This window comes from Oryzias latipes, chromosome 22 (assembly GCF_002234675.1).
Source record: "Oryzias latipes chromosome 22, ASM223467v1".
In the NCBI taxonomy this organism is placed as follows: domain Eukaryota; kingdom Metazoa; phylum Chordata; class Actinopteri; order Beloniformes; family Adrianichthyidae; genus Oryzias; species Oryzias latipes.
The window spans coordinates 19,805,425-19,830,695 of NC_019880.2; the positions used below are offsets into that span (position 1 = coordinate 19,805,425).

At 38.7% G+C, this 25,271-nt stretch overlaps 3 protein-coding genes across 3 annotated transcripts; 2 read left to right on the forward strand and 1 right to left on the reverse strand.

Annotated features, from left to right (window-relative positions):
* The first annotated feature begins 623 nt into the window (after nucleotides 1-623).
* On the forward strand, nucleotides 624-3,848 carry nfkbia (NFKB inhibitor alpha). The gene is made up of 6 exons (XM_004082661.4): nucleotides 624-955; nucleotides 2,023-2,128; nucleotides 2,273-2,483; nucleotides 2,845-2,933; nucleotides 3,024-3,284; nucleotides 3,381-3,848. Exons 1-6 carry the CDS (start codon nucleotides 708-710, stop codon nucleotides 3,414-3,416), a joined length of 951 nt encoding a protein of 316 aa, XP_004082709.1. The 5' UTR covers nucleotides 624-707; the 3' UTR covers nucleotides 3,417-3,848.
* A 4,228-nt stretch (nucleotides 3,849-8,076) lies between these two features.
* Nucleotides 8,077-19,150, reverse strand: kiaa0391 (KIAA0391 ortholog). The gene is made up of 10 exons (XM_004082662.4): nucleotides 18,413-19,150; nucleotides 16,668-16,806; nucleotides 16,304-16,538; nucleotides 15,879-16,162; nucleotides 15,636-15,683; nucleotides 15,413-15,545; nucleotides 9,577-9,687; nucleotides 8,713-8,861; nucleotides 8,351-8,549; nucleotides 8,077-8,286 (listed from the first exon to the last, which is right to left on the reverse strand). Exons 1-10 carry the CDS (start codon nucleotides 18,834-18,836, stop codon nucleotides 8,158-8,160), a joined length of 1,851 nt encoding a protein of 616 aa, XP_004082710.1. The 5' UTR covers nucleotides 18,837-19,150; the 3' UTR covers nucleotides 8,077-8,157.
* A 438-nt stretch (nucleotides 19,151-19,588) lies between these two features.
* Nucleotides 19,589-24,803, forward strand: ppp2r3c (protein phosphatase 2 regulatory subunit B''gamma). Its single transcript, XM_004082663.4, has 13 exons — nucleotides 19,589-19,767; nucleotides 19,909-20,036; nucleotides 20,205-20,309; nucleotides 20,410-20,522; nucleotides 20,899-20,996; nucleotides 21,122-21,192; nucleotides 21,293-21,425; nucleotides 21,754-21,809; nucleotides 21,911-21,986; nucleotides 23,518-23,654; nucleotides 23,874-24,011; nucleotides 24,137-24,196; nucleotides 24,277-24,803. Exons 1-13 carry the CDS (start codon nucleotides 19,701-19,703, stop codon nucleotides 24,466-24,468), a joined length of 1,374 nt encoding a protein of 457 aa, XP_004082711.1. The 5' UTR covers nucleotides 19,589-19,700; the 3' UTR covers nucleotides 24,469-24,803.
* Nucleotides 24,804-25,271: the final 468 nt, after the last annotated feature.

The following is a 25,271-nucleotide window of genomic DNA, read 5'->3' on the forward strand; positions in this document are numbered from 1 at the left end:
CAGCATGTTTAAAAGCAAATGAAACAACTCCAGAGGTTAAAGACGTGTTAGTAAAAGTCAAAATTCTAGGCCCTACCATATCAAACCTTCCCATATAATTTGCTTTGCCCTCGTGTTCACCACTTTATATGACCAACCAAAAAAACAAAAAATCCACACTGTTGTCATCCCTAAAATTTTGCAGGAAACTCCTTTGTAGCCCTCTGTCTGCCACTGCTGCAGGCCTGCCAGAGGATCTGCTGAGAAACACTTCCTTTTGTTTTGTGATTCAGAAGGACGGGCTGTTTTAGGACTTTCCATGCATGTGATGTAGTCATGCCAAAAGAGAAACTTGCTTAAAAGTTAAAATATCTCAGGTTTAGACTTTACCAGAACAACTGGCTCATAAAACCAATGCAAATGCACAATAGTTGCATTGTGGGAAGTTTTTATTCTTTACAAAAGGCATTTTTTGGTGCAGGACTTGGCTCCAACCAATGCAGTTTGCTGTCGATAACAAACCCAGCACCATATTTATATATATCTCGACAGAAATCCCCTTCTGGAGCCAGCAATCTGTATGATGTGTTATTCTAGGTGACAGTTTTCTGGAAATCCCCAAGTCCAGATTTTGGCTCCGCCCCCTCTCTTTGCCTCACAGAACATTGACAGACTGCCACAACACAACCTATCGCACCTCGGCGCGCACGCACACACCAAGGACTATTATGGACCTCCATCGGAACACTGTGTTAAACCAAATGGATTACAGTGAAGATCCGAAGGAGGTGAAGTCGTCTCAGCTGACGGAGGACCGCCTCGACAGCGGCATAGACTCGCTGAAAGAGGAGGAGTACCAGGCTGTGGCGGCCGAGATCCATCGCCTCCAGTTGGACTGTGAGCACAAACAGCCCGCCGCCGTAACCGGAGAGCCGCTGCAGGAATGGCAAACACAGATCACGGAGGAAGGGGACACGTAAGTCTAAACCAGGATAACATTGCAGGATTACGAACTGAGCTATTTATGACTTTCAGAAGGCCCCCGCTCGGATCTTGGATGTAACTTGATGCGTTTTTTCCCGGTTGGGTGGGAACCCCTAATCGCTGTGCAGAAACTGAGGCCTAGTTTAGCCTCAGCGGGGACTCATGAGCTAGATGGGTTGAAGGGGCCCAACTGAACCGTTGAGAAAATATAGTACGGGCTACCGGCTCGACAAAAGGGCCTTTCTCTGGTCAGAAACTGCTGGTGAACGTCAACAAAAGACCATTATCGGGAAGCAATCTTTTACGGTCGCGAGTCAGGTTGGGAAAGTCCCGGGCGCGCCGCCAAGTAATCCGACCACTGCGCGTGCCCGTGTGGCAAGAAAAGGGAGGAAAAACGAAAGCCTAGAACGCCTAAAATTAAAACTACACGCGTTAATTAAAGCTGCGAGCAAACTCTGTTCCCTAACAGTACTTTGGAAAATTCATAAACCAATACGAATAATTAAAAACCCACAAAGGCTACGTATTGTGTAATCACAGTCCCTCTGCTCAGCAAAATAGGCCCTATAGGCGCAGCTGCGCAGTTGGTAATAAATTCAGAGTGCAGATAGGACACCTTTCAGTGAACCATGAAACTGCTCCTTTTTGATCTAAACCACGTTTGCACATGCGTGAAACCAATCCAAACGGTGCTCGAAGGATTGTTCTTAAGGTGCTGGAGTTTACTTGCGTATTACATAACTGTAATTTAATTAATAATAATTAATAATAATTTCAAAAAAGGGTTAATAAATAGAGATAAGAAATAGTTATTTGAAGGAGTATGATGGTTATGATTAGTATATCAATTATTATTATATTAATAATAATTATACTAATCATAATATGTTCATATTTCAAGGATTACAATGCAAAATCCTCTTCAATACTTGGTATCAAACTTGCTCTTTTGCCCAATTAAAAACATTTTTTTAGCAGGTAGTTTGAGGAAAAATAGCTCAAATAATATAATTGTAAGTATGGGAAAAGTAACGGGTACTCTTGTTTTTGTTCTTGCAGGCTGCTTCACTTGGCTATCATCCACGAAGCCAAAGATTTCACCCAAAAAATGATTAACATGACAAAGAACACAGACTTCCTCAATGCGCAGAATGACCTGAGACAGGTGTGCAACAAAGTCCTCTTTTTTCCTTTTCTCCCTCATCAGTATTTACTTTCACAGATAATTAGTTTTGATCAAATCAAACTTTTGATCAAACACATTTGCTCTTTCATAAACATTACGAAAATGTCTCTTTTCTCTTTTCAGACTCCCCTCCACCTAGCGGTTATAACTAACCAGCCAGATGTGTGTTACGGCCTCATCGTGTCGGGCTGTAACATCACAGTGGTGGACAACAATGGGGACACACCTCTTCACATTGCTTGTCGTCACGGCAACCTGCATTGTTTCAGTGCTATTACACAGAACTGCCGCCCAGAGCAGCTACACACGGCGATGGCGACCTGGAACTATAATGGTGAGATCCTGAGAACATAACTTTAAAGAGAGTAGCAGGTTACACAACAAAATATTGAAGTTGGAGTGGCTGAGTGCGTTCCGCTTTCTTTAGTCGTCTATAGAAGTAGTATTGCTATGTCCTTCTAAAAAAACTGAAGTCCATTCTAATGTAATGCAAGGAGAACTTTCAGCTCCAAACAGAAAGACGGATGAGCCAAACTCATTCCTGTATAAAGATATCTTCCATAAATTGCGACAGAGCTTCCTGGACATCTAGTTTAGAATTTGCTGTCAATTTTGCACATTGGATGATGCTTGGTGGATGCTTCTGCTGGTCTGTTGTCAGCCGTTGAGCGTCTTCTCCTGTGTTTTTCACATAGGTCAAAACTGTCTTCACTTGGCTTCCATTTATGGTTTCCTGTTGCTGGTTGAGAAAATGGTGGATCTCGGGGCTGACATAAACACGAGGGTAAGAACCACAAAAAAATCTGTTTTTTCGTATGGGATACACATTAAACTTAATCACAATAAAATAAACTATTTTTTTTGCGTAACGCAGGAGCAGCACAATGGTCGTGGTGCGCTGCATCTTGCTGTAGACCAGCAGAACCTCTGCCTGGTCAAACTGCTGCTAAAAAAAGGGGCAGACCCCAACCTTCTGACCTCTGGAGGCTACACCCCGTACCACCTCACCTACGGCTTAGACAACTGCGACATCAGAAAAGAGCTGCACCCGTTGACCCATCCTGATCTGAGGGAACTTCCCGACAGCGACTCTGAGAACAGCGAGGAAGATTCAGACGAGGAGTTCGATGAGGGGGTACGTTGAAACCTGCGCCGGACGGATGTGAATAAAAACAAAAACAAGAGTCTGGATGTGTCTTGTTAACTTTTTGTTTTTCGTTCTTATCTGCAGGTTATGTATGATGACATCAAGTTGAACGGGCATTAGCAAGAAACGGAAGCAAAGTTGTCATAGAGGCGCGAGCCGCAACGATTGATGACAGCAACAAAAGAGACATGGCACTACATGTAGGATTTCTGCAGTGCGGCTCCAGAAGGATCAGCGACCAGAATGCCGAGGCTGGTGGCGTTGACGCCTCTTCGGAAATGGGACAAGCAGCTACTGAGTCAGGCTGGATGGATCAAACCTAATGCTATAGGAGAGAACTGCTGGCACTGCAAGTCATTGACATAAAGAAAATAAAACCCAAGCGGCTGTACCTGTAACAGCCCTGTTGTATGATACTGTAAATGCTGTGTATACAAAGATGTATTTTTTATGAAAGCTGTGAACATGTACAGTTGAAGCGGTTGTATATGTCAGACAGTGAACAGTTTGAGTGAACTCCAGTTAAATTAAAACACTCATATTTAACAAAAATGTTTGTTTTGACTGCATTTGTGGAAGCTGCAAGGCTTCGGTTTGACATGCACTCAGAGCCCTGGTCTTGAGAACCGAGGAGCACCGGTATAAGTAGAGGTTCGTGATAATACAAATCTATATCTATATTTTTACAGGAAATGGGTCATGTGGCTTCCCTTTGCCGAGAAAAAGTCCTCATAAAAATGCTCCAGTCACAGTTTCAATTCATAAAGATTGTGGTTTATTTCCATAAAAAGAGAAAAAAAGCAGCTCTGTTCTGATGAATGAAGGAGGAACTGTTGGCCCATTGAGTTTTGCATGCCTCTGCCAGATATTTGTGTGTGTGTGTGTGTGCAGAATTGAGATAAGAGGCTTTGGGATTTTTTGTGTGCGTGTGCGGACTTTCTACATAAGGAAATGTTTTTGTTTTTTTCCCAGAGGGCGTGACTGACACAAAAATTCCCAGGAACAAAATACTTCAACCTCTTGAGCAGAATACAGTAATTTGAGTTGGTTAAAAGGAAATTTAAGTCAAGCAGCAGAACAGAAAGAAAGTATGAGTTTAAAATAAATATCCTGCAATCCCAACACGGTTAGATTAGATTAGATTCGATGACTTTATTTATCCACGATGAGAAAATTCACGTATCTGTGGCAGCAAAAACATTAATAAATAACAGCAAAGAAAGGACATCAAAAATGGCATTCTCATTATAAATAAATACAGCTACAAAAGTAGCGTGTGATCCACTGCAAACATGAGTTACAGTTACATGAGTTACATGGTTACAGTGCAGACTTAGATGTCTTAGCTTTTTGTTTTACATGATCTTAAGGGTGTAACCCTTGTGCTATCCTAGGCATTTTAACTAGACAGTGCGCTGAACCTTTTTTCTTCAATGATTTGTGATCTTCACTGGTGTCCATGGATTACATGAAATCTTTCCACCTTTATCCACCTTTCTCACGGTAGGGAGAACACGTCAATGTAAGGGTGAGGTCATCTGAGATAGTACAAGGGTTAATTCAAACATTTGTGATTTGAAATGTTTTGCACTGTTTATGTGTTTCCTTTTTTTTTTTAAAGCAAAAACATAGCAAAGAAACCCCACCTCTCATGCCCGTTCCACCCCTGTTCTACAGGGCATTTCAGTTTAGACTCACAGTCAGATTCCAAACCAAATTAAGGTAAAGGAACACATTTTCATACTTGTTAGATCACATACCTACCTGGTCTTAACAAGCAATGTAAATCCATTCCTGGCAATGTAAATTATTTACCACTCATGTAAACTCGTTTTTCTAATGTCCTGTTAAGCTAAAAGTAGTCCGTACTGATGCTCCTAGCAGTCCTTTTCATAAAACCAAACAGATAAAACAGTTGGGCTTAGTGCCAAGGGGTCAATGTGGACCCCCTAAACCAGGGGTCTGCAACCTTCAACACTTAATGTCAGCTGTGACTTCAATGAGGAGAGATCTTGAAAGTGTCTTTGAAAGATTTATTAGTGACGCATGAGTAATCAGTAGTCTTTGGCGGTTGGGCTGTGGGCCGGAGACATTTTGTATGTTTGTGATGACCTCAGACCAAATGAAGAGACCCCAGAACCCACTCGCTGATGGTGGCTAAGGCCAGACCGCGCCGAATCGAAGAGTCAGGAGGAGAACAGGGCAGAGGTGGGCCTGCAATGCACCTTGGGGGAAGGAGGTACTTGGCAGTGGTCCCCCTCCCATGGTTGCCGTATGGAACAGATCCCCCCTCTCGGTTTTATTTGCACCTCAGACATTTTAGGGCCCTTGGTAGGGCGGGTGCTTGGACATCACTGCCAGCAAGTAGCAGATGTCCTTTAAGCGCCCTACCCGCAAATTTTAACTGCACCGTAGACATTTAGGGCCCCTTGGTGGGGAGAGGGATGGGACATCACAGTGAGTAATCAGGAGATGTCCCCTCAGTGCCCTACCCGCCAATTTTAACTGCATCCCCTTAGTACACACACCCTTTACCCCTCAAAATATACACTTCTATACAAACACACATACATGCACACAAACACACACACACATGCATTTTGCAAGGAAGGTGGGACTTCGGACCATCTGTCCCCTACCCCATCCCTGGTAGGGGGTACTGGGCCCTATGCAAAGGTGGCCGTGTTCTCTGGGTGCTAGCTTCCTGGGTCCGGCAGCCCTCTCTCCAAGCAGGGAGAGGGATCCCTGAGCTTTCTGGCAAGGCCAACAGCCAGGGATCACATCACACATTAAAATGAATAAAGTTTGGCCTTGATTACAAAAGGGGTTTATTCAGACATATCTCTGGTTTGCCTGAAGATCAATAACCCCTGTTGTAAAAGTAAAATATGTCCATCACAAGAGGCCTTCAGCTGTCAGCTGTTGGACAGGGCAAGTAAAAACAGAAAAAAAAAATTCAGGTCAAGAGATTTTCATTCAGGAGAGCTTATAGTTTATCTAATTATGTATTTTGTTATGTTTTAATATCTTTTACTTTGTTTAGTCTGTGATGTGTATGATGGCTGTTGTAATTTTATTTTAATTTTTTAATCTGAGAGAGGTGCTATAGAGATAAACATTTACCTATTACTAAATATATATATATATATATATATACATATATATATATATATATATATATATATATATATATATATATATATATATATATATATATATATATATATATATTATAATATATAATATATATAAGTATAATATAAATAAATTTTCAATTTCTCATCCTATCACAGTAAGTGCACCTCAAAGTGCCTATTTGGTTGTCTAGCTAAAAACTCCCACAGTGTGATCCCATCTAAATGCTTCCACCTTGAACGAGTATTTAAAATTCCCCTTAGGATCATTTACATAGAGAATATCTTGTTTACAAGAAAATTAAGTGGACATGACATTTGAACCAGCAGCTTCCTGATCTGGTTATTCCCGTTTTGAAATTCATTCATTCATTCATCTTCTTAGAATGCAGTAGAACATGGGTATCAAACTCAAAGTCCAAGTGGGCCAAAACTAAGCAGTGTATGTAAGTAAAGTCACGGGCCAAACCCAATATTTATTGAAAAATTAAATGCAACTGATATTTAATGTTTAGCCTTTTCATATAGTGTCTTCTTATGTTATATTATTTCATTACCACCACGTTGGCTCCACACACAAGACAAACAGGTCTGTCCTTTATTTACGCAAACAGGTAATCTGCCTTCCACCTGTCCTGCTCCTGTTGTCCATCTTTTGTTTGGCCATTTTTGTGGAGGGTGATATTAATTTGTCCGATGTGACTGAAGCATGGCTGTCAATGACTGTCAACAGAAAAAAGAAGCGCCTGCCGGTTTTTACTGCATGCCAACATCCTAGCCTTACATACTGGCAAAGCATTGTGGGATTTGTAGTATTAGTGGTACAGCATATTCCGCGGGCCAGCTCTAATGCACATTTGATATGATATGTGGAAAAGGTGCTCTGGTCAGATGAAACCAAAACTTTTCGGCAATAATGCAAAACATTATGTTTGGCGTAAAAGCAACACAGCTCATTAACCTGAACACACCAGCCCCACTGTCAAACGTGGTGGTGGCAGCATCATGGTTTGGGCCTCCTTTTCTTCAACAGGGACAGGGAGGATGGCTAGAATTGATGGGAAGATGCATGGAGCCAAATACAGGACCATTCTGGAAGAAAACCTGATGGAGTTTTAAACGTGTCTGCAATATAACTGACTCATGGAAGCTAGAAGATGCTGGCTGATGCTGCTGTGATGACTGAGCAGGATGACTGAACTAAGTTCTTTCTTTTCGTCTCCCACTGACTTGATATAGTCTTCCCTCCGAGGATTGTAGTAGGTTTAGGGGATGTCATCTGGACTTGGTTTTTAAAGTTAGAAGACGTTTCGCCTCTTATCCAAGAGGCTTTGTCAATCCTGAATTAGCTGGTCTAAGAGCTGGTATATATATGCGTTCATGGGGGTTCCTCCGGGGAGAAAATTCTGATGTGACGGTCAAACACCGCATTGGAGCCCTGAGACATGATGAGTAAAGCAAAAAGTTGGTAAAAGAGAAAAAGAAACAAAAACTAAACTGAGATAAAAAAAAAAAAGTAAACTATGGAAAGCATTTGCACTGGAAGTGATTGGTAGAGGATCTACTTCTGCTTTAAATTTGTAGTTTCTTTCCTTTTCTTTCTGTTTTCCTAAGAACTTGGAGAAAGTTTACCCGGATACAAAAAAACAAACAGGGTTTCATATTTATTTAATGTAATTGTATAAATACAAGACATTTTTGATTTTCAAAAATTTAACAACAAAACTTCAGGGCTTTTTTGTGAGACACAACCATCTCTGTGGCACTTCATAAGTACTCCTGTCCTCTGTGTCGTCATAGGGAATGTGCCACGAGTCACTTGTAGTTTGGACAATGGTATCGTAGCTGGGAATACTCTGTAAACACAATGAAAAGTCAGCGTGACATCCAAAAATAATCCCCCAGCTTCTCTCTACTCACCTGAAACTTGACCCTGTTGCCTGCTGCAACAAACCCGTCCAGCACCAGTTGATGGCCCCTTTGCCACTTGAAGAACAGGCGTCGGGTGGCTCCATCTGGCAAGCAAGCCTTGTGGTCTCTCATCAGGTCCCTACTCACAAACCGACAGTGGTACCCAGAATGCAAAGTGGCGTACAGCAGGAAGGGGTCATCCTCAGAACTTCCACATGCAAACACAGATATAAAGTCAGGTTATTAGAAATAATTATTCTGAGTCTTAGAAGTGAATTCATCTGCAGTTCTTTGACCAAATCATATTTTTTCAGGATGAGGATTCTTTTAAAGTAAGTAATTGTTTTCAATTGCCACACTTTAGCTCTTACATGTTATCGGTAAAGAAGCAATGAGCTTTTTGCTGGATGAGGCTCATGTTCTTTCGGTCCCATGATATGGAGGGGCGCAGCATGTGCTTCCTGCCCAGCACTAAAATGGTCAGACCCTGATGCTTGAGCTCTGACACGACAGCCAACAACTGGAACACACATACAATTTCATTTACAATCACTTTGAGGAAATAGCAACACAAATCCACAAGCTCAATGAAGGACAAAGTCATCTTTAGACAAATATTAAAACACCACTAGAACAGGTCTGGAATGATGTGGCTGCAAAAATTACCTCACTATGAGTGCAAACAAAATATTATGTTTTAATGTTTTTTGCATATGTGGCAAACAAATCACTTAAATATCTACCTTTGGAAATGTACTGAACCTTGAACACATTGCTTCATTTCTCCCGACTACGTGGGATGATGCTTAAACTGACTGACTCATAAAAATCGTTCATGTCTTGTATAGTTTATTGAACAAGGAAGTAAACTGATTTCACTTCAGTTTGGAGGTGGAGTCACTACTGATTTGTAGAGTTCTTGGTGGTAAAACTGGTTTTCAGCTTAGGGAAGAAGAAGTCTTCACATTAAAAGATTACACTCTACAAAAATTTCTTGTTTTTGTGTATTTTATTATGAGGGACTTATACTATTATTTTATTGCATGTGTGGGAACTGTTGTTCTTGTTTGTTTTTATGTGCAGCACATTGAGCTGTTTATTTTTTCCTGAAAGGTTCTTTAGAAATAAAATTAATTAGAATTTGAATTTAATACAAAAATGTGTGCCGAATGAGCTCAAATAGGGCAATAGCTCCAAAAAAAAAAAGAACAGCGAGCTCCTCTGAAAATTCTCACCGTGTGTGAAAGCTTGGTTTTGTCCCTGTTCACGTTAGCCACGTTTAGTCCGTCTACGACCACGTCAAATGGCGGCTTCCTCCTCACAAACTCCTTGAAATGCTCCAACTCCTGACCAGACACACAAAAAGAAATGAGTTGCACAATTTTGTGATCATAGAAATCTTGGTCAATACTAATAGAAAATATTAGCAACAGAGGCTGAACATTTCCCTGACTGACTATGGAAACGTGTGGAGAAAAACAGCATCAGGAGTTTGTTTCTGCCCACAGTGCAAAGTCTATTTGAACTATATCTTTAAGCTCACTTGTCTGATGGTAGACTGGTTCTCTCTGTGTAGTCAAATGAGTACCGGTGTAAAAAAAAACACTGTAGACAGAATTTCCTTCTTGGGAGAGAGACAAATAGCCAGAGGCAGAACGAGCATAATAACAATATTTTTCTATTTTTTGAAACATGACAAAAAACTATTAACTTGATTTACATTGAAAGAACATGTTAGTTATTGCTTTATAACTTGACTGCATTTTACATCAAACTTCCTTTAACTGTCGTTTTTCACTAATCTAAGATCCAGCTATTCTGCAGCTTCATAACTGCACATTATAAAAATGCAACGAATGGCTGCACCATTTACTTCAAAGTTTTCTTTTGCACCTTGGGAAATGAGGAAAGCCTCCTTTCTATAACCTGGGAGGAGAAGATGCACGTCTATTGAGACAGCTCTGTATCATACCAGGAAAGGTGCACTGAAGTTCAGACACGGTTCCAGCACAAAATCAAACGTTTAGTGCTTTCACTTTCAGGTAACAGTGATACAAAAATAAGCCGCTGTGAATTCCCCGGGACTTCAAACGTGACTGTGAGAGGACTTGGGTTGCTATAAAATCAAAATCTGTTTGGTAAAAATGCAACAATAGGAGCATTTTTACTCCAAACAAAACTAAAACCACTTTAAAACAGCTGCTACACTACGTGTATGATGGAAAAATACAGAAAACACAAGCAGAAATACAAAGCATCTCTTTGGTAACTTCATAAGTGAAAAAGAAGTATGACTTTTAAGGATTTAAAAGAGTAGAAGTTACATTATTGGAGGAAGAAGAGATCTAAGGAGGAAAAAGAAGAAGGAAGAAGGAAATGAGAAGAAAGTCCAGGGTAATTATCCAGGGACTTTCCAGAGCTGATATATGAAACAGCTCGCAGTGCATCTGTAATGTTGTGACTGCTACACATCAGCACGTGGATACAGAAGCTTGCAGAGCCCCTAAAGCACACCATTACTGAAAACACACAATAGATCCACTGAGAAAATTCATGCTGCAAAATAATTTCCCAAAAAAAGGTATTTCCAACCTCTTATTAAGTTAAGTTTATGTCAGTGAAGGTTCTCATTTATACACATGCGGTTAGCTTGACATTGAGTCGCGGCATCTGGACTTAAATCTTCTCTCTTGAAATGTTCTGCCACTCTGGCAAGTGACTTCATCTGTCTATTAAGTTTATCCTCATTTTTTAATAATATTTTTTGCAGGTATGATCTTATTATATCATCCATTTTAATCCCCTTATGCCATATGTTACTAATTTGCAAAGTACCGTAATATACAGTATAATCCAGGCAGTGGCGGTTTTTGATATGGGGCACATGGGCGGTCGCCCAGGGCATTATATTCACAGAGGGCGGCACAGACATCATTCTGCATTTCTTTTTTTTAAGTAATCTATTACAGCTACAGTGAAAGAATTAAACAAATAAGGTGAAAGGCACCTTGACTTTACATTTTGACACACACAATGATGTACATTGCACCAATGTCATCATCCTCTCCCCTAAGAAGCTAAGATTAAAATTTCATTTCTTAGTTAATTAAATTGTGGTAAATCAAGAGCAGACGAAAAATGCCATTTGAAAAAGATTGTAATTGTATAGTACAAACTACATCGGTGGGCCACAAGCTCCCTGCTCCTCTCCATTCCAAAGCATCCACTTGCAGACACATCTATGTCTTCATTTTCCTCTTCTGAACAGGGTCCAAACTGTACCACTGGATATAACCAATATTGCATGCCATTTGTGTTGCAAAGCTAATTTTAGATTGGGGTTTTGAAGGGCTGTAAGCTAGCAGGAGAGCCAGGGATGATGAGAAATCAGCGCAGGCTTACTCCACGCCAATGGTCCCACCGCAACTCAGAGTTGAATTTTTGACAAACCACTGCCGCTTTGCAGAAACTATGCCCAAAAATCCGACACAGGTTTTCTTAATTTTGCCTAAAAAGGACAAAATCACAATTAAAATCAAAAGAGAATTGGAGTGGGACTTTCAAGCGCTTCAAAAAAAACATCCTTTGTGATAGGTGTATTCAGTACCTCTTGTTTTAATACAGTTCTCTGTTCCTCCATCACCATCTATCATCCATTGTTTCAGCGTTTTTGCCTTTATGAGCTGCTTAATAGCAAATTCTTCCTCTGTCTGTATGGTAGGAGGTAGCTGTGGTCCAGTTTCACATGCTGGAAATCCCCTTAATGTACCAAATATTCCAACCACAAACTCCTCCTAAAACTGAAACATCACGAAACACATGCCAACGCTTGATTTTTATACTAAAGGTGATCTGGTCTGCTACCAGATCATGCTTTGGTAATAATTTACTGTTTATAAATTTCATTTAAAGCTTACTGAAACTTAGATTTAAAGATCAAATATGATGCAAAGCTTGGCTTGACACACAGACCGAGCTCACATGCATGCACAGGAACCACTTTATATACAGAAGTGGCAATAATCTATTATGTGGCAAAATATTTAGTGTTGTTAATAGACAGAGGGATTGAGATCAAACAAGGAACATTATGTTCAAGTTATTTCTATGCAAATACTGTAAGTACAGAGTTTGTAATTCTGGCCACGATGGCTTCAGCTTGCATTGCTTATTTAAAAGCATGCAAACCTTATAGTTATTTTCGTATTGCGTGGTAGAGACTAACAGTTTGCAGAAAAAAATAATCTCAGCCCACAAAGCCCAGTTTTATTTCGGTTCTTCCCTAAAAAAGGTTATGGTTAACAAATATATTTCCGTACACAAAAGAGTTAAGCAAATGCAGACCTCATTTAATTTCTGGCTCTTATCTTATCAATTCCATTAAAATTTGATTTGATTTGATTTGAAATGGTTTATTTCAAGCAATCAAATAGGAATAATGCACAAAAAACAATCCAATCGTCAGTTATACATTCATACAATAACTAATCAAACTTAGGATAATTAGACATAAAATTAAGTATTGCTTAAAAGGGAGTGGAAGGAAACGAATTTATATAATCCCACCCCTGTTCTACCGTAACCATTTTATTACATGATTTATCAATATCCGGTTCCTAGAAAGCATATGACAAAGAGGAATAACTTAACTTATTTTGTAAAAAATAACTTTTAAAAATCAACATGGCAATGAAGTATCCAAAATATATGCAGATTATGTTACTTATAAAAGTCATTGATATGATTAAAAAATAATACTATATCAGTAAAATAGACAAAACACTGTTTCAGGAATTCTCATAGAAAAATTTGGTCAAGTATCAAAAGTTAATATGTAAAAAATTATGTTTCATTAGGAAAAATTCATGAATCAGCTTATCAAATTTTTTTTAAACAAGTAATATAATTAAAAGTGAATCAATTTGACAATTTTCAATAATTGATTAATCATTTGTTTTATTATTTTTTTATATTTTTATTTATTTATATATTTCTTTCTTTTTTATGATAAAGTAATGCTATGAAGTAAAATAAATGTAAAAAAGGGTCCATATTTGTCGAAAGACCAAGGCTGGTATTTCTTCTCCTTTTGCTGATTAACAGCCGTTCTTCTCGGTTTAAAACAAAGTTTATAGTTCTCTTCGATGTCATGTCTGCAGACATTAGATATAGGTCCATATCCTTCTTCAGCTGATCAAAATAAAAAATAAAACTATCCGCAAAAAAGAAATACCAAGCTCCACTTAAAGATCCTCAATTTTACTATAAATTACACTTTATTTTTGTGTAAAAAACAAATGAACATGCACTATTGTTTGTTCTCAAAGGAACATTTACTACATGTGTTTAAATTTTCAAAAAAATTGTTTACTACAAGATAAAAAACATGCTTTGAATGTTTATAGTTAATTTCCAACTACCTTATATAGGTTAATAGCAGCTAAAAGTGTTACTACAGACTAGAATAATTCAGACATTTAGAAAACTTTAAAAAAAAGAACTTCACAACAACTAAGGCTAAAAAAGTATTTTGTTGGAGAAAAAATTCTAAACTTGTATGTGAGCTATTTCTATAAAATCTCTACAAAAATGAGTGTGCCGGTACATGAATTTGACATTCACAGAAAATGGGAGACTCTATAAAAAGCAACCCCACTGTCTACAATACATAAGCTTTACCATTGATGCTGGATGAGCATGAATGATGCCATCTAGCACATCGCTAGGCAACAAGCCCAGTCTGTCCCATCACTTGCAGAAACACTGACGTTAAAATTAACTATAAAACAGTAAATGAAAAAGTACTGTTCTATAAAGAACAGTTTCTAGAGATGTATTTAATGAGGAGGTTCTTGAAATATCCCCTACTTTTATACTAACGTAATGCTCCAATTATTGCACTGCTTTTTTTAAGCTATTTACTTTTACTTCATTACCTACTACCTACGTTTATCACAAGCAACATGCAGATCAAAGAACAAGCAGAAAAAGAGTTCAGAGTCAATGTGTTTTAAAGGAAGAAAAAACCTCTCAGATTATTGAAATACCATAAGTTTCATTTAAGTACACATGAAGTAAATTTTTAATCACATATTATTTATTATTATATAATTGAACAAGTGTATAATTTAACTAACTCTTTTTTCCTTCCGCTTTTTTAATGGGAAAATGTGGGTAACCTCAATAACAAAAAGAAATACCTTAATGATAGGGTTGTAACAATAAATAAACTTAATCGATTAATTAATTTTTATTCCTACGATCCAACCGGATGGATCTGTCTGAGGCAAGTTGTTACTCAAATTGACCTAAACCATCATAAAAAATTTTTTTATAATAAAATAAATAATTTATACCAATCTTGGAAAATATCAGTAGGATTGAGGCACGGTAGGTTTATTTTATTATAACGTAAAAATCGACCAAGTGTCATTGCAGCGGAAAAAACACGTGATGGAAGCAAAAAATGATCAAGCCATCATTAAAGACCAATGTGTGGAAACACTTTGAAAATTTCCAAAAACGTGACCATACAGTGGGGTAGAACGTTCTAATAATGTTCCGTTTGTATCATTTTTACGTGGAAAATCAACAGTGGGTCGAAATATATGAAACCAAAATATTACACCCAGCGGCAATGGCTCAGGTGGTTGAGCAGATCTGTCAATGGTCGAAAGGTGGTGGTTCAATCCCCATACCCCCCAGTCAACTGCCGTTGCGTCCTTGGGGAAGACACCCCACCCTCCTGCCTCCAGTGTGGCTCCACTGGTGTGTGTATGCATACGTATGTCCCGGTGATGGTCAGAGGGGCTGTCGGCGCCCCAGGCCAGCTGTGGTTACAGCTTACCAAGTATGAATGAGGAGTGAATGAATAATGGACACACAATGTAAGCGCTTTGGGCGTCAGGAAAAGCGCAGAAAAATCCAATCTGTTATTATTATTACTTAATAAAAATGTACAAATACAAAGGTGTTTTTTTATTGGAATGTTTAAGCATGCTTTTTAAAGTAATAATTATCTTCTATTACGTTCTTGGATGACATTTAGAGCGTGTGTCTGTACGACTGTACCTCTGGAGTGGTCTTTTTAAAAACATCGCGTCCTTGAATGACATCTGCTATCACTTTTTCTTTCAGCTCTTGATACTCCTCAGCAGTAAGTTGGATGGACTCCAGTTCTGATCCACAACACCCGCACAGTCCCCTTAAACACACATGTCAACATTTATACAAAAATAAACAACAAAAACTATCACAAGCTGGGTTCTTCAAATATGGTAGATGATGTCATTACTTGGATCTTGGGCTGGTCCAGCTTCCTGTCCACTTTTGACTTGAGAGGCTGGAAACAGGAAGAAGAGAATGAAGAGACATGAACAAAGAGGGGTGAAGTTCAGATAAATGGAGGCTTCAACATTTGTTGCAAAAAAAAAAAAATAATAATACTTTTTTGATTAGTTTTTCCAGGGTTTTCCTGGCCATAAATTGTTTTGATGTGCTGTTGACCTGGATTTACACGTTTTATCTACAGACATACCTCTCAAACCACGTCTTGATCGCATTGGCCACCATTTTGTTTGGATAGATCTGGTTGTTTCTCATGTAGAGCAGAATTCCCAGCAGCCTCTGATGATGTTCAGCCTCATGTGCGGCCCCCTCAGTCATTTCTGCTCTAGTAAAAAGAACACACCAGGTCTCGGGGTGTGGGCTCAGCCCCTTTTCAAGTAATTCATCATAGAGAGCCCAAGCCGTATTCGTGTCACCATGCAACATTGCTGCTGAAATGACATCGCCATAGTTACGTGGGGACGGGGTGAAAACCTAGCAGGAAGAGCAAAAAAACAATTTACTAGAGGACGTAGAACATTTTACTATGGTTGCAATTGATAACTGGGGCAAAATATAAGAACTACAAAAAAGGAAAACCAAACATGTATTGTGAGGTAACAGGTAATTGTGTACCTTTTTGATTTCATCCAGGAGGTTCATAGCCTCCTTCCATCGATCTGTCCGACTGAAGGACTTGATAAAAAGAGTGGTGGCTCCAGTGTCCAGTGAGGGGAAAATTTCCCGCATGATGTCATAGACGTCAAATACCTCCTCATCATGACCGCCACTCACACACAGCGTTAGATACCGAAGTAGCAGCTCATAAGACAGTGTGCCTGTTTCCATGGCTACAAACGTGAGCAGCGACCTGCAAAGGTAAATTCCCCATTACTCGTTTTTAGTTAGGCTGCAAGAAAGTTGTAGACAAATGTTTGCACCTAAAAATGAACTCCCCTTTTTATGGTAATAGTTACAAGTTTGAGTATGCTCCTCTTACTTTGCAACATCCAGCTCTGACTCTGAGATGAACATTGAGGTCATCATCTGAACATCAAAGCGCTGTGGTTTTCCAAAAGACTCTTTCAGTTTCCTCCATTCGTCTGGAGGAAGCGGCCGGTCAGGGGGCTCCATCTTTCCTGCAAAGGAACCATGTACAGTCGTGGCCAAAAGTTTAGAGAATTACATCAATATTGGAAATTGGAAAAGTTTCTGCTTAAGTTTTCATAATAGAAATTTGCATTTACTCCAGAATGTCATGAAGAGTAATCAGATGAATTGCATAGACTTTCTTTGCCATGAAAATTAACTTAATCCCGAAAGAAAAAAATTCCACTGCATTTCATTGCTGTCAATAAAGGACCTGATTGGGTTAGAATGGCAGACTTGACATGTTAAAAGGAGGGTGATGTTGAAATCATTGTTCTTCTATTGGTAACCATGGTGACCTGCAAAGAAACGCGTGCAGCCATCATCACGTTGCATAAAAATGGCTTCACAGGCAAGGACTACTAAGATTGCGCCTAAATCAACAATTTATAGGATAATCAACAACTTCAAGAAAAGAGGTTCCATTCTTGTTAAGAAGAGCGTCCAAGAAAGTCCAGCAAGTGCCAGGATCGTCTCCTAAAGAGGATTCAGCTGCGGGATCAGAGTGCCACCAGTGCAGAGCTGGCTCATGGATGGCTGCAGGCCAGTGTGAGCACATAAATGTGCGCATACAGTACGGCGAAGACTTTTGGAAGATGGCCTGGTGTCAATAAGGGCAGCAAAGAAGCCACTTCTCTCCAAAAAACAACATCAGGGACAGATTGATCTTCTGCAAAAAGTATGGCGAATGGACTACTGAGGACTGAGGCAAAGTCATAATCTCCGATGAAGCCTCTTTCCGATTGTTTGGGGCCTCTGGACAAAAGAAGAAAATGTGAGCACTACCATCATGCAAAGAGTAAAGCATCCTGGACCAATCATGTGTGAAGTTGCTTATCATCCAAGGGTGTGGGCTCACTCACAATTTTGCCCAAAAACACAGCCATGAATAAAGAATGCTACCAAAACACCCTCCAACAATCCATCAACAGTTTGGTGACAGACAATGCATTTTCCAGCACAATGGAGCATAAGGCAAACATGATAACCAAGTGGCTCAGGGATCAAAACATTGAACATTTGGGCTAATGGCCTGGAAACTCCCCAGATCTGAATTCCACTGAGAACTTGTGGTCAATCCTCAAGAGGCAGGTGGACAAACAAAACCCCACTAATTCTGACAAACTCCAAGAAGTGATTAAGAAAGAATGATTTGCTGTCAGTCAGGATTTGTCCCAGAAGTTGATTGACAGCACACCCAGCCGAATTGCAGAGGTCCTGAAAATGAAGGGCCAACACTGCAAATACTGACTCTTTGCATAAATGTCATGTAATTGTCGCTAAAAACCTTTGAAACGTATGAAGTGCTTGTAATTATATTTCAGAAACAACTAAAACAAAGATCTAAAAGCAGTTTAGCTGCAAACTTTGTGTCATTCTCAGCGTTTTTGGCCATGGCTGTAGTTCCAAAGGGTCACTGGAATATTCTTAATATGCAAGAAAATCACCAAACTCCTCTAAAGTCCCATTGATCTAATTAAGAAAAAAATGAGAATTTTAAGTTATAAGAGTTTTTTTTTATCATAAAATTAATTTATATACATGAATATCATCAATGGTGATAAAAACTATAAACTGAAAATGATTTTTTTGTACCTTTGCCCTTCATGTCTTGAGGTTCTTTTTCGTTATAATCTGGAGATGCCTTCTTCTTTAACAATCCTGCCATCCTCTTGGCTGTCCCCGCAGCAAATACAGACTTGGGAAGGTGAGATCTCTGCCAAAGGGTGGACCTCGTACCATTTTTATCCACATCATCATTGCATAGATCAGCTCTTCCTTGTCTGCTGTTTTTTGTTGCAGTTTGTCCCTCTGTGTTTCGACTCTCCCTTTTGTCTGTTTGTTTACCATTTAGGATCGACTTGGTGTCCCTTATACACAGAGAGCGTGCAGAGGACAGCGACTCTGCTGATTTCCATAAAGTCAAGAAACTTGTGCGCAAACTTGTTTTGGCCTTTAATGTAAAAGTTGAACCCATGTTAGTTAGTATCCTCCTTCTTGTGAGGTTTAATCGATGCATGTAAAGGCTTACTAATCAAATTTACTTTTGGATCGTTTTGATTACACTTACAGAACCAAGTTGCCACAGTCTGCTAACTTTATAAATTATACGAAAAACGTAATGACAAGATACTTGAAGCTGATCACCTTCCCTCCTCTCGTAAAGTTACTGTGCTAAATACAGTAAACATTGCGATAATATAGAGAAGTAAAGGTCACTGGTTGTGTTCTCATGAGTTCAACGGAAAAAAGAAGAGAAAACAAAAAGAAACTCGATCCTCATTTCTATCAAAACCCAAGGAAATCATGTGTCGCACATTTCTCCGTCATCAATGGTGCACAGTTTTGTCAGTGGTGCATTAAAGTATCCTGATAAATACTAATTCTATGTTAACTATTTATTTGATATTCAAGTAATATATTTAATTATATTGCTATAACATTGAATTAAATAGGAATTGTGTTGTTTTTGGTATATTTATTTTTCCAATATTAAGTATTTCTCATGTTGACATAAAAACATTCTATTGTCCTTGCTGATTTTGAAAGCAACATGAACGGATTTGTTTTTCAGAATAAAAGTGCACAATTAAATAAAAAGGGAAATATGAATCTACACCTTTTGTTTTACATTTAAAAATTTTAAAAATATTTATTTTTGTCAATTTTCATCCCAAAGAAATAACACGAAACACAAAAGGTAAACGTTTTCATGGATTTTTCAGAAAGTGCTAATTATTTTGAAAGAAAGAGGAAGTATGAATCCGGAAGTTGTGACCTCCTCTGAATTGCAAGTCGAGGCTAGAATCTTAAATTCGTACAGTAGTTAATTTATTAATGTAAATCAACAAAAATAAACATATTTAGAATATTTGTTACTGGCATGGCTACAGAAACAAAACCCCACTGGTCTGATACGCTGAGCAGAAGACTAGCAAACTCTGAAAAAGGTATTTATTTGTTTTGAAAACCAAGCTAACGATCATCGATGGTAAAAAGTTAAAATCATGTATTTAGATGAACAATATACGACACCATATACGTTTTTATTAAATGTTTTTCCTAATCCAATTATTTTCTTGTGCTGAAAGGAAATAAAAGTGAAGATGAAAGGAAAACAGAAGAAACTGCTCTTTTTACCAAATATTACACGCAGTTGAAAGGAGGAGGCGCTGAAGATCATGAGTCCTACAAGACCATTCCACGATTCTACTACAAGGTAATTTATAAACACGATAGTCAAGAAAATCATTGAGAACAACATATTTATTATTGTTCTGCAATTTGCTGCAACTTTAGTGGAAAGGAGCAACAATAAAACATATTAAAAATGGGAAATGTATTTAAGAACTGGATTTCTTAAGATCTCGATGGTTTTATTCTGCAGCTACCAGCAGAAGATGAAGTCCTTCGTCAGAAGCTGAGGGAGGAATCCAGAGCTGTCTTTCTCCAGAGAAAGAGTAGAGAGCTTTTAGATAATGAGGAGCTACAAGTAATTCCTTCTTGAAAGGATGCAGTGAATTTGCTATTATGTTTACCAAAACAGTGTATATTGTTTCACCTACTTCACTCCTACAATTTGTTCTTCTTAGAACCTGTGGTTTCTACTGGACAAGCATCAGGTGCCTCCGTTAAGTGGAGAAGAGGCCATGATCAATTATGAAGCATACGTGCTGGTTCGACAGAAGGCTGGGCCCAAGTGCAGGTAAGGTTCAGGCTTCCACGGCGTGCGTTAATTTCTGGTAATGCTCACTTCGAATGGCATTATCCCTTACATAATTGATGCACAAATCACTCACGAATTGCAATAATATCACACAGTTTATGTTCTAAGTTGATTTTCAGATTCTTTGGGTGGTTTGTTCATATTTTTTTCCGTCGTTTTAACGTGGTTCATTAAAAAAGGTAAAAGGTTTCATTTTTAATATCTGCCTAATTTTCTATCTTGAGATATTGTCACCGCTCACACACCCCCTTGTTCTTTGATATATAACAAATGAAAAGTTTTCCTTCTTTTGTACGATAAAAGTTAGTTTCAGTGAAGACCTAAACCCAAACCCTTTTCCCTACTTTTCTTTCAGAAAATTCTTTACAGCTAAAGTGTACGCCAAACTGCTGAGCAACGATCCATATGGCCGAATCTCCATCATGCAGTTCTTTAACTATGTCATGAGGAAAGGTCTGGGCCGACGTTTGTTCCTCCCTTTCCATTTTTGGAATTGAAATTTAGATGTTATCTATTGAATGTTATGACTTTCAGGTTTTTTTAATCTCTAAATGGTCGTTGTTGCTGTTCTTCTGCAGTGTGGCTCCATCAGACCCGAATAGGACTGAGTCTGTATGATGTAGCAGGACAGGGCTACCTCAGAGAGTCGGTAAGAATCACTAAACAAGAATCTTTTGATACTTGTTTAGTGAGGCTACTGTGCAGTGGAATCTCAAATGTTCAAACTCGTACTAATATTTGTTTTTTAGGATTTGGAAAACTACATCTTGGAGCTGATACCCACTCTTCCTCAGCTGGATGGACTGGAGAAGTCTTTTTACTCTTTCTATGTTTGCACTGCTGTTCGCAAGTTCTTTTTCTTTCTTGACCCCCTCCGAACAGGTAAGACAGACTTAACCCCCATTTGAAGAATTAAACGTGATGGAAACCTTTTGCTGGGTGCTCACTTGGGATTAAAATTAGGGCACTTAAGTTCTGAAATGAGCAAATCAAAATCCCTGTCTTGTACTGAAAAACGCAAAAAATAGTTGCTTAAAGTAGGTCTGAGGTCAATAGGAAAATACAAAAATTCTTTAGTGTAAGGAACATGTTTGTTGCTACTTGTTAAACTTTTTTGTGTGTTTTATAAGATTTAAAAATTATTTTTTGGGTCATAAACGGCAGATGTTAATTGTTGAATTGAGCTTAAACCGTCCTTTCCTTCTGACAGGAAAGATAAAAATCCAGGATATTTTGGCCTGCAGTTTTTTGGATGACCTGCTGGAGGTAAGGTGTTGACTGATTTGTTTAATCTCACTCATCCAGACATCAGTAGAGTGTTTTTTTTTTAAATTTTTCTTTCTCTGCTTCTGATTTTGCATTTCAAGTTAAGAGATGAAGAATTGTCCAAAGAAAGCCAAGAATCCAATTGGTTTTCAGCTCCGTCAGCTCTCAGAGTTTATGGTGAGAAAGCAGGCGGGTTTTTGCAGGGGGGGGGAGGGGGGGGCACCATAATAGGATTGGTTTATGTGTAAGAAAGTTATAACACATAAATCTAGTTTAACATCTTAAGACCTAGGATCATATTTGAACTAACCCTACTCACAGGGCTCCAGTTAATAACTATGGTAGTAATTGCTTATACTTATACTTAAGTGTATACTCATACGTAATATACTGGTACCTTTAAATGTAATGTCCAGGCATGTGGACGCCGGGTCTTTAGAGAGTAATTCTGAGGTCTGTATCTATTATGTTATGTTTATTTATCTGCAGTATTATTGTTTGTGGTTCTGTTTTCATTGATATGAGCTTTTTAATGAGAATTTTAAGGTATCCTTAATTTTATGGTCAAACTTCATTAACCATTGTAATGACAGTGGAGGGAATAACCATTACAATACCATTAAGATGACAGACTGTCCATTTCTTTTTAAATGGCCAAACCTACAAAATGAGCAAAGGATCAAATACTAATTTTCTCCACTCCAATGGAAGGAACTTCAGTATATTTGAAACATTCTTAGATTCCTCACAATATTTCCTACTTGAACACTGAGGTCTGTAGGATCTTTGCTGTACAGTTCATCTGTGATACGTGTTTGAAGCTTAAACTATGTCTTCTTCTGCATTTCAGACCTTCAGCTCAAACTTCATTTTATAAATGCAGGATCTCCTGAATCAAAGCAACATTTTTAGAGCAACTGTTAAAAACCGGACAGAAAGATCAGCATCCACAAAACTTCATTAAGTTACTTGAAAAACACTCTCGGAAAGCTGTAAAGCTTCAAATGAAGTTCCTATTTAGTTCATTACATGCATATATAGATGAATATTGGTAAAAAAAAATGTCATCCGTTTTTTGTAGCCAGTAAATTAGAGTTGTAATATCTTCCATCCCTGTCAGATGGTACTTTAGCTTATTGAATTTGAATTTATTAATTGAATAGGGACAGGGGCTGCACGGTGGGGCAGTGGTTAGCGCTCTTGCCTCACAGCAAAACATCAACTGGGGACCTTTCTGTGTGGAGTTTGCATGTTCTCCCCGTGCACGCGTGGGTTTTCTCCGGGGTCTCCAGCTTCCTCCCACCGTCCAAAAACATGCTCCATAGGTCAATTGGTAACTCTAAATTGTCTCTAGGTGTGAGTGTGAATGGGTGTGTGATTGTGGCCCTGCCTTCGCCCACAAGTGGCCAGGATAGGCTCCAGCAGCCCCGTGACCCCGAAAGGGATAAAACGGTAGAAGATGAATGAATAGGGACAGATGTTAAAACAGACATACTACAAAACAGCAGGCTATGCCCATGTCGTAATGCTTTGAGCAGAAGCTAATTTACAGCATTTGTCCCAAGATGGACTGTTTTCTTAGAAGATTAAGAATTACAAAAATGAAAATAAAAAAGTTAATGTTAAAAATCGCACAACATAATGTAAAAGCATAAAGACACACAAAGAGGATTAAAAACTATTGCTGGGTGTTTTTTCTTTTCATCAGGCCAGTACCTGAACCTGGACAAAGACCATAACGGCATGCTGAGCAAAGAGGAGCTGTCCCGATACGGCACTGCCACTCTCACCTCAGTCTTTCTGGACAGAGTTTTTCAGGAATGTCTCACCTACGACGGAGAAATGGTATGATGTCGTGTTAAGAGATGTTTCCTGGTTCTAGTTCGTCAGTTCCTGTTTTGGTGAAGGAAGGAAAGATCACTGAAAGCACATTTTCCTTCCATGTAACATCAGATTATCATCAACTCGTCTTTGTTCAGAAAGGGTGACACACAGGTTTACATGTTTGTTGATGATTGACTTGTCTCTGTGTAATGTTTGTCTTAACTTTCTGCTCTTTTGTAGGACTATAAGACCTACCTGGACTTTGTATTGGCCTTGGAAAACAAGAAAGAACCTGCAGCCATACAGTATATTTTTAAACTGTTGGACATGGAGAACCAAGGATACCTCAATGTTTTCTCTCTAAACTATTTCTTTAGGGTATGACTTTAACCTACACAATATGTATAGAAACACATTGCTGATTTAGACATATTTTCAATGTAACCATTGTGTTTTTGTTTATATGTTTAATCATTTTGGAGCCCCTTTGTGTTTTTTCTCAGGCCATTCAGGAGCAGATGAAGCAGCATGGTCAAGAACCCGTCTCCTTCCAGGACGTTAAGGTTCTCAAGACACTGTTTCCCACCACGTGTACTTAAAAATCAGAAACGGAGAGGTTAATGTGAGCACTGTCTCCCTTTAGGATGAGATCTTTGATATGGTGAAGCCTCAAGACCCATACAAGATCACCTTCCAGGATTTGGTGAACTGTTGCCAGGGTGACACGGTGGTTGGCATCCTAATTGACCTCAATGGTTTTTGGACCTATGAGAACAGGGAGGTGCTGGTTGCCAATGACGACAGCAGCAACACCGTTGATCTTGAAGAAACCTAAGATGGACACCTTATAGTTAAAGATGAGTTTTTATGTGCAACCAAACAGAAATGGCGTCTGTGGCGTTGTAGGTTATCATTGAGTTTCAAACCTAAAATACATTAATAACAGGAAGGGGCTTTACTAAAAAAATAGATGAAAGAGACTTTAACTAGATGAAAACGGGTCAGTTTGTGTTTTATGTAAATGTTCTTATCATTCTGTAAGAAGCTTTATTCTGCAAAGTCTTCTTCCCGCTCATTTTCTGTACCTCAAACCCTAAAGAATGTTTTTGATTCTAGTACTATGTAGCAGTTTTACAAAGTTCAAATATAAATGTCTAATATTCCTCTGAATTATTTTGCTTCTCAATTATTTATAAAAACGTTCTAGAGCAGAAGTCTGAATTATTAAAGACTATAAGTCAAGATAAACCTAATTTAATGGCCTAAACCAGATTTTTTCCATGAAAACAATAAAGCTAATGTCTGGGGCTCTGCCACAGACTGGCAAACTGTCCAGGATGTTCCCCGTCTTCGCCCACGGGTCCCCGGGATCGGCTCCAACAGCCCCGCGACCACGAAAACGGGTTTAGAAGATGAATGGATAAACATTTAAGTGAATGTTGTGGAAATGCGGCAAAAGGAAAAGCATATTAAAAAAATCCTTTACAACTCTTTACAACCAAGTCCAGATGACATCCCCTAAAACTACTACAATGGAACCAACCTGGATGAATGAGAGTCTTCATAGACAACTCAGTAAATTACTTATAAAGACGTCCTTTAAGGTAACTACAGTATATATAAAACCTGCTTTGAAAT